Raw genomic sequence first — 9,240 nt, 5'->3', positions numbered from 1 at the left:
GAAAGGGAACCAAGAATTGAGTGACCCAACAATACTGAGAGTTACGGACAGTCAGAAAAATCTATATTGAGGACACAGGACTTTACATACCTTTCATTGCTTATCTGTTGTTTAAACAGAAATGTAATTACTCATTAACATGTTTTTACATAGTAACGTCTAATTGCTTAGTAAAACCATTGAGCGTTTTTGTAATTAAGTGGTTGCACCTAATGAGGCATGTCATCAAAATGTATTAAATCCTATAGAAGCTGTAATGACAACAGGAATAGTTTGATTTGGGGTGAAGCTGTCATACTGAAAACAAAGAGAGATTGCATCTTAAAAGCAATTTAATGGTTTTGCACATATTTAACAGAGAGGGTAAACGTCTACTGGTGCAGTTCCATCTATCTGTGACCTTGGTCCATATTAAACTACATACTTCGAGAACCTACTATGGAAAACAAGCTTTCTCCCATCATTGCATTGTTGATTGTGCAATATGAAGAAATATTTCATTACAATAGGTACAGTGACAGAAATGCACACTTTATCAAATAGCCAGAGATTTTTAGCAAAAATGATAATATGCAGTGCTATAGCCAACAAGCAACCATTTTCCCATGACACGAATTATTCCAGTAAATGCTTCAGAATTCACTTTTCCACTTAACAACAATGCTTAAAGTGTTTATTGTACATACATTTTTATGCTCAATACATTTTAAACATACATAATGCAACTCAAATATGTAGGAAAACAAATTTAATGAAGGACAGAATAATGTTTTCATTAATCTGTGTTAATCTGTGTTCTAGTTCTTCATGGATATCCAACATTCTGACTGGTCTTAGCAATTTATTGAGCCGGACTAGTACATGATAACATTGTACAAAAAATCATGACAAACGTAAAGGAAAACTCCACCCAAAAACTATATTTTGGTATTTATTTCATTAGTCCACAGTTGATAAAGTCCCAAAATGTTTTGCATGTCAGCAGTCAAGTTTCAAGAAAATGGCCTTTCAAGAAGCAAAGTTTCAATTGCCACATCATGATGATGTGTTTTGCATGAACATTATGATGTGGCAAGTGACACTTTGGCTGTGTTCCAAACAACTGGGAACTTGGAAATCTCAGACTTCCGACTTCAGTGCGTTTAAGTAAGACAACTGGGAAGTCAAAAAAAAGAAAAGAACGTCATCCAGCCTCTTTCTAGAGTTCCGACCTGAAGATCACAGAAGTCATGATTTGACCTCATATTTTTATGAGTTCCCAGTTGTCTTGAACGTACCATTTGCGTCTTGAAAGTCCAATATCTTGAAGGGATATGACAGAAATTTGCCACAGTGCTGGAGAAAATTAACCCCCGTCTTTTCATCCAAATTAATGTGTTATACTACATTTTAGGGGATAAAATGAGACTACATTGAAGCTTAATGGTTGTAGAGCTTATTATTAGTAAGTGAAATTAAACTGGTTTTTAATAGTTTGTTATAGACAAGTTATACACACAGTTCAAAGCACCACTGACTTTGCTTTTCAACTCAGAAGAATGTCATCTTTCAAAGATCGCCTCACAAAACTGAGGCCAGACCGTAGAAACTACATACTACTACAAAAAGAACAGGGAAAAAACAACCAAAGCAACAAGTGAAAAGCACAGGGATGGGAAAGCAGGAAAACAGAGGAAAAAATACAAATAAATCTTAACTGGAAACCCTGTCTAGTTTTTCAGCGGTGAATTATGGATAGTTTACAATGTCAGCTGCCCAAAGCATCATGTCTACCTTAACATAATTTCTCATCTTTTTTTGTTTGTTCCTTATCTTAAAAAAAGAAAATAGCATACTGTATTTGACCTCTGAGCCCAGCTGTAGGATTGTTAGGCACAGAGTGTGGAGTTTTGGCTCTGAGCTTGCATGCTGGAGTCTGGCTTTAAGAGAAGCAGGGGAGATGAGAGGAATGGCATTGGGGGGCTGAGGGGTCTATTTCTTTTTGCTGAAAAGGCTGAAGCGCTTTTCTTTGTCCTTCTCACGCTTGCCAGGGCTGGACTCAGTTGCCAGGGCGACGGAGGCAGGCAGGGTCTGGGCTCGGCTGGAGGTGGGGGTGCTATGGCTGCTGGGGGTCATCTCGGTCTTATCAGAGGACGCAGCGCTGGAGATGGCTTGCATCCACGAGTTCATCTCCTCCTGCGGCCCAGACAAGGATTTATCAGGACACACATCACAGATCATACCAATACATTCAGACACCCATCCACATGGAGACAAGGACTGAAGATAGTAAACAACATTCACAGGAAGAACGTCACTCACATCCACTGTACGAATTTATAGCTAAACAAACTTACATCCTCGTTGGCTTGGAAGAGATACTCATTGCCATCTGTAGCTCTGTAAAAGGAAAATAAAAACTTGAGAAAAGCATACTACTGGCTACAGTATGCAAGACCTCATCTTCTGATAATGCAAGACACAGAGGGAGCTATTCACTAAGTAGTGCTCACTTCAGTTTGAACACATGTTTCTTCTTCTTGTAGTCGAGGGCGACCTCACACGCAGCATCCTTCAGGCTGATGGGGATCTGGTTGTGGTAAGGGATCCCCTGGCTGGCACTCTTATGGTCTTTGTAGAAGCCCATCTCCCGGTTGTTGATCACGCAATACACATTGTGCCAGGATCTGAAACAGACAAAAAGGAATGTTCACTATATATACACAAAAGTATGTGGACATCCTTTAAAATTAGTGGATTCAGCTGGTTCAGCCACACCCTTGCAGACAAGTGTATAAAATCGAGCACACAGCCATGCAATCTCCATAGACAAACACAGGCAATAGAATGACCTTACTGAAGAGCTCAGTGACTTTCAACGTGGCACAGTCATTGGATGCCACCTTCCCAACAAGTCAGTTCGGCAAATTTCTGCCCTGCTAGAGCTGCCCCGGTCAACTAAGGGCTGGTATTGTGAAGTGGAAACGTCTAGGCGCAACAACGACTCAGCCGCGAAGTGGTAGGCCACACAAGTTCATAGAATGGGAATGCCGAATGCTGAAGCACGTAAGGCATAAAAATAATCTGTCCTCAGTTGCACTCACTAGCGACTTCCAAACTGCCTCGAAGCAACGTCAGCACAAGAACTGTTTGTCGGGAGCATCATAAAATGGGTTTCCATGGCTGAGCAGCTGCACACAAGCCTAAGTTCACCATGCACATAGTCAAGCGTCGGCTGGAGTGGTGTATAGCTCACCGCCATTGGACTCTGGCGCAGTGGAAACGCGTTCTCTGGAGTGATGAATCAAGCTTCACTATCTGGCTGACAGATCTGTGTTTGGAGGATGCCAGGAGAACACTACCCGCCCAAATAGATAATGCCAACTAAAGTTCGGAGGAGGAATAATGATCTGGGGATGTTTTTCATAGTTTCTTAGTTCCAGTGAAGGGAAATATTAACGCTACAGCATATAATGACATTCTAGACGATTAAGCGCTTCCAACTTTGTGGCAACAGTTTGGGGAAGGACCTTTCCTGTTTGAGCATGACAATGGATTGTCAAGATCGGTGTGGAAGAACTTGAATGGCCTGCACAGAGCCCTAACCTCAACCCCATCGAACACCTTTGGGATGAACTGCGAGCCACACCTAAATCACCCAACCTCACAGATGCTCTTGTTGCTGAATGGAAGTAAGTCTCCCCAGCAATGTTCCAACATCTAGTTCAAAGCCTTCTCAGACGAGTGGAGGCTGTTATAGTAGCAAAGGGGGGGACCAACTCCATATTTATGTCCATGATTTTGAAATGATGTTTGACGAGCAGGTGTCAACTTACATTACCTTTCAAAAGTTTGGGGTCACTTAAATGTCCCTGTTTTTGAAAGAAAATATAAAATTGATCAGAAATAGTGTAGACATGGTTAATGTTGTAAATTACTATTGTAGCTGGAAACAGCTGATTTTTCTATGGAACATCAACATAGACGAGTTTCAGAAGAAGGTTTTGTTTCTGGACATTTTGAGCCTGTAATCGAACCCACAAGTCTAAAGGCCAGTTTTAATTGCTTCTTTAAATCAGAGCAGTTTTCAGCAGTGCTAACATACTTTCAAAAGGGTTTTCTATTGATCAAGTAGCCTTTTAAATGTATAAACTTGGATTAGCTAACAATGTGCCGAGCCCATACGGGAGTTGTAGCGATGAGACAAGATAGTAGCTACTAAAAAAAAATAAAAAAACAATTGGATACCAAAAATATGTAAAAATTAAAAAATAAATAATAATATATCCACAATATTCCTGCCTCACGATGCCACCTATTTTGTGAAGTGCACCAGTCCCTCCTGCAGCAAAGCACCCCCACAACATGATGCTGCCACCCCCATGCTTCACGGTTGGGATAGTGTTCTTCGGCTTGCAAGCCTGCCCCTTTCTCCTCCAAACATAACGATTGTCATTATGGCCAAACAATTCTATTTTTGTTTCATCAGACCAGAGGACATTTCTCCAAAAAGTACGATCTTTGTCCCCATGTGCAGTTACAAACCGTATTCTGTCTTTTTATGGCGGTTTTGGAGCAGTGGCTTCTTCCTTGCTGAGCGGCCTTTTGGGTTATGTCGATAAAGGACTCGTTTTTACTGTGGATATAGATACTTTTGTGCCCGTTTCCTCCAGAATCTTGCCAAAACTATAGTTTGTTGTGGAGTGGTTGAAAAACTAGTTTTAATGACTCCAACCTAAGTGTATGTAAACTTCCTACTTCAACTGTATCTGTGTGTACCTGCTGGATGCCTTCTTGTTGTGACCCTCCCACTCGTGTTTGCGGTGCAGGTAGCCTTCCATCTGGTTGGCTGGGTCTGAGTCCTGGGACTTGGGCGGGAGTGTGGCAGCCTGGCTGGGCTTGACCTTGCGTGCTTCACCGGGCGACCCACCTGGGCTGGGCTCCTCCACCCCATTAACGATGTCACTTTCCTCTACGTTATCCTGTCAGAAACAAGTATTAGAGAAGGCTGGGGCTAGACAACACACAGTGGAGCTGGAAGTCAGAGTTGGATAAAGCTTCATGCAGGATGAGAGGCAGTGTAGAAACATTCAGTATGTTCCCTTTGATTGCTATATGACAACATGGCTTTAAGACAAGTATAGTTAAGTTCAAAGCGGTATGCTCTACAACTATTGTACTGTAAATGAGAAATAAATAGTTCATCACAATGAGTCTCCACATTTCCATTTGATGAGGAAAAATGTCTTCATAAAAGAGCCTTTGGATAGGTGTCTGTATAAACCAAAACAATGCCATTACACCAGCCTCAAACTGGCAATGTGGTGTGCCTCTATTTCACAATTATAGCCCAGTCATCATAAGATGAATGACACACAGAACCCCAGAGCTGAGTCACCTCTGAGTGACTGTGCCATCCTCACATCAGGTCTCAATCTTTGTATCACCCACAGTGTTGAGACTTTGTCTATGTGTAACTTTTGTTCCCCAACCTCTGGCTATAATGCCCCGATGTGTTTGTGCTCCTTATAGGTCCACAGCTCCATATAGTTCCTCAGCTCTTAGAGTTCAGTGCCTGAGGTGAAACTCTAATCTAGTATTTAACTGCATCTCCGTCTCTGACTGTTCTCTAACTCGCTCACTGGATCTCTCCAACTTTCTCTCTGACATCAAGTGCCCTCTATTTGAGACTTTTACTCGAACCCGTCTCTCCAATGACTCAATCTGACTGATTCACAATGAACCTCTGCCTCCATCTTTTTTTGACACTTTTTATTGAACCTTTATTTAACTAGGCAAGTCAGTTACAATGACTGTCTACCCCGGCCAAACCCGGACGACGCTGGGCCAATTGTGCGCCGCCCTGTGGAACTCCCAATCACAGTCGGATGTGATCCAGCCTGGATTCAAGCCAGGTGCTACAGTGTCACCTCTTGCACTGAGATGCAGTCTTAGACCACTGCGCCACTCGGGAGCCCAAATCTGACTAGAAGAACAGCCGTCTGATATGAGGTTACACTAACAGTTTTCGATTCACTCTCACCTGCAGTGACTCACTGTTTGACAAACTCAAATGCCGATAATCTAAGCTTGGTTAGAGGGATAAGCTTGCAAATGCAGTAAAAATCTGTAAGCCTCCTCAGTCAACCTTTATATAGATTCTGAGAAAAGCTGAGCCACTACTGATCTAGAAGAGCGTTGGATTATGGGATTGATTATAGTGGGACCGGGGTCCAGCTGAGACAGCGAGAGAGAGCATTTCAAACACATGCACAGATCAGAGGTTAAGACATGCCCACCACATTGCCACGCCCACACAAAACACTGTTGAATAAAGAGATAGAAAGGGAGTGAAAAGGAGGGAAAGACCAAACCAAAATCCCAAACAATTAGCACATTGTTTGAACTCATTATTGACATTTGTTTCATTATTGTAAAGTGAAGGGGAAGGTAAAAATTGGCCAGTTAAAATATTATTTCACAACACACCCACTCCAACTCATTACCCATTACTGAGCTCTTCAAGGCTGGACCAATCCTCATTACCCATTACTGAGCTCTTCAAGGCTGGACCAATCCTCATTACCCATTACTGAGCTCTTCAAGGCTGGACCAATCCTCATTACCCATTACTGAGCTCTTCAAGGCTGGACCAATCATGGATACTTTTACTGAGAGCTTGCCAGGCGATGGACAAATCCTTGATGCTTATACAGAGATCCTGCCATTGGCTGGACCAACACTGGAGTTGGACTGCATCGCTGCCAGGTTTTGCGGTCTTCGATTGGTGCAACATGGGAGTGATATCTGTCATCACCTCTTTGTTAAATGTTCAGGGTAAAAGCTATAATAGTTTTAGCTTGGGCTGACACTCATATCGGGATTTTATATTATTAATGGTCACATCTGCACCCAAATTCTTTCTCAAATATGTTCTCCAAACTGATAATAATCCAGCTAGACTGCTCACCTCTACATAAATACTCTCAGATCAACTTTGATTGAATTGGAGGATAATTTTGATAGTAAACTGTAGTTACCTTAGAAATGACCCTTATGCAGCACTATACACACTAACCTTAGAATTGCTCAAACATTGACCTCCCAGTTTGGAGGGGTGCCTTTTTACACCGAGATAAAATACTGTAGATTTAATGTCAGACGTCCACTGGATAAATGAGAACTACATGACAATGAAATTAAAAATGGAATGAAAAAGTATTGCACATGAATGTGCATAAAACAACCCCGGGACAAAACCATAGAATATACAACAATAACAGTTGTCACTGAAAGTGGAAGGTGATTAACAACAATGACGACATGCAAAACAATATACCAACATAAGACATGAGGACAAAAACACTGTACACGGACAACAAACAGAACAAACATGGTAAGTGATTGACTACCAAGGTTTTATTGGGGAAAGTGTGTTAGTGTGGTGTGTGCAAGGAAGAAATGATTCAAGGCTGGACCAACAGGAACACAACCAGGGAGGAAATGAAGATCCGATAGACAGAGCTATAGTAACATGACGTGACATGAGAACATGAAAGCAGGTACCATAGAACTACTGAGGACCAATGAATGACTGATAGGAATGGGTGCATACCCCTCTACACACACGAACACATTCGCTACCACTGGAACAAACCGAAAAACAGAATTACCACAGTGAAGTGATACGAATATCCCTTCCACATAGTGAAGTGAATAATACATAGTGAAATGGTATTTGAGATGGTACTGTATGATGGCGTTATGACATCATGTATGGGTGGTCTGGACGAGGGTGAAGATGTGAAATGGATGGACATCTGGGAAAGATACAGTAGCTACTCACTACTTTTGATTTCTTGAATTTTATTTAACCTTTTTTTATTCAGGTAAGTCACTGAGATAAATCTATTTTGCAAGAGACCTGGTTGACTTGATCTGGTGCAACTTGAAACCTGAGAGGACTAAAGAATATGATTGAATGGCATTACTGAGTTACCGATTTAAGTCGTGCACTTTGTCTGTCAGTTATTCAGGTTCCACATGGTAAGTTTGTAAATAACAACATACATAAACAGTATTATCATCAGGGATGGAGACAGGAGGAGAGGAGTGTCGAGCTGAGGGGGAAGAGAGAAAGAAGGGAGGGGGGAAAGGAAAGAGGAAATAAGGAAAAGACAAATAGAAATCTACACAGTGAGTGGGTGGGGGGGGGGGGGTCCTTTTTCATTCCCCCACACATAGAAATCTACACAGTGAGTGGGTGGGGGGGGGTCCTTTTTCATTCCCCCACACATACACACGGTTGGGTAGGTTACTTTATAAATGTATTCTGTTACTTGTTACCTGTCCAAAATTATAATCAGTAAAGTAACTTTTGGATTACCCAATCTGATTACATTCAGTTACTTTTAGATTACTTTCCCCTTAAGAGGTATTTGAAGAAGAGAAAATGTTACCAATTGAACCATAGCTGGCCATATATGGATGTTAAACTTTACTCTATGGGTTGGTTATGTAGGCTTCTTCTAACCAATCACTTTCTACTACATATAATAATCCAATTAAATTACATCTTTACATAAAAAAATCAAAATCTACCAGAATTCCAGTCATTCCAATAAATGTTAAACCCTTTCATCTTCAAGAATAGGACTTGGAAATATAGATTAGCCAAACTATTTTACCTGAGCATAACCCAAAACTAAGGGTTAAACAGCCCTACTCTGTTTAGGATTTTGCTGTCATGGACGGAGTTGAAAAATAAGTGCTGCGCTAATGGAATGGCATGCTTTGAGGGCTAATGAAGTGCTATTTACATGTGAAAAATGAATGCCATATGCTGCATTTGCTATACGCCTATTGTTTAACTTTTTGTTGGTGACACTTTGATATCTTATCTTGATAATATGCAGCTGATTAAAGGGCAAATCCACAGATGAAACATTAAAACATTTGCCCGCCTCTGTTTTGGTAAGAAGCTGAAGGATGGGCCTGGAGAAATGTAACCACTCTCAGATTAATAGACAGAGCTATGAATACAAGGTCTGACCATCCATGATATCAAAATTATTGTTTCAACCATGCTATGAGGCTATACAGTGTTTGTTTACATGTCTACAAACATCGAGAAAAACAAGCTTATATTTTGGGTTCTGATGTGGTACGACAGTTGAACTATACTCATGAGTCATTTCGAAGTTATATTCTAGATCGACAGATATAATTCCAAAAATGGATGTAGCAGCTACAGATTGCCCC

The 9,240-nt window shown here is 41.2% G+C and overlaps 1 protein-coding gene across 3 annotated transcripts in view; it reads right to left on the bottom strand.

Annotated features, from left to right (window-relative positions):
* Nucleotides 1-314: 314 nt before the first annotated feature.
* The window catches only part of LOC124041168 (spectrin beta chain, non-erythrocytic 1-like), a 126,234-nt gene continuing 117,308 nt past the window's right edge, over nucleotides 315-9,240 (bottom strand). For 2 of the 3 annotated variants that reach the window (XM_046358418.1, XM_046358417.1), the window contains 4 exons: nucleotides 4,759-4,961; nucleotides 2,493-2,666; nucleotides 2,337-2,379; nucleotides 315-2,175 (listed from right to left, as the gene is read on the bottom strand). In XM_046358418.1, coding sequence (XP_046214374.1) covers nucleotides 1,972-2,175; nucleotides 2,337-2,379; nucleotides 2,493-2,666; nucleotides 4,759-4,961 — 624 coding nt within the window. In that variant the 3' untranslated portion in view covers nucleotides 315-1,971. The other variant, XM_046358419.1, reaches the window with a different exon arrangement.

Source organism: Oncorhynchus gorbuscha, linkage group LG08, assembly GCF_021184085.1.
Source record: "Oncorhynchus gorbuscha isolate QuinsamMale2020 ecotype Even-year linkage group LG08, OgorEven_v1.0, whole genome shotgun sequence".
Taxonomy (NCBI): domain Eukaryota; kingdom Metazoa; phylum Chordata; class Actinopteri; order Salmoniformes; family Salmonidae; genus Oncorhynchus; species Oncorhynchus gorbuscha.
Note: the sequence above shows the minus strand (reverse complement) of the source record. Positions and strands in the feature narration are given on the sequence as shown.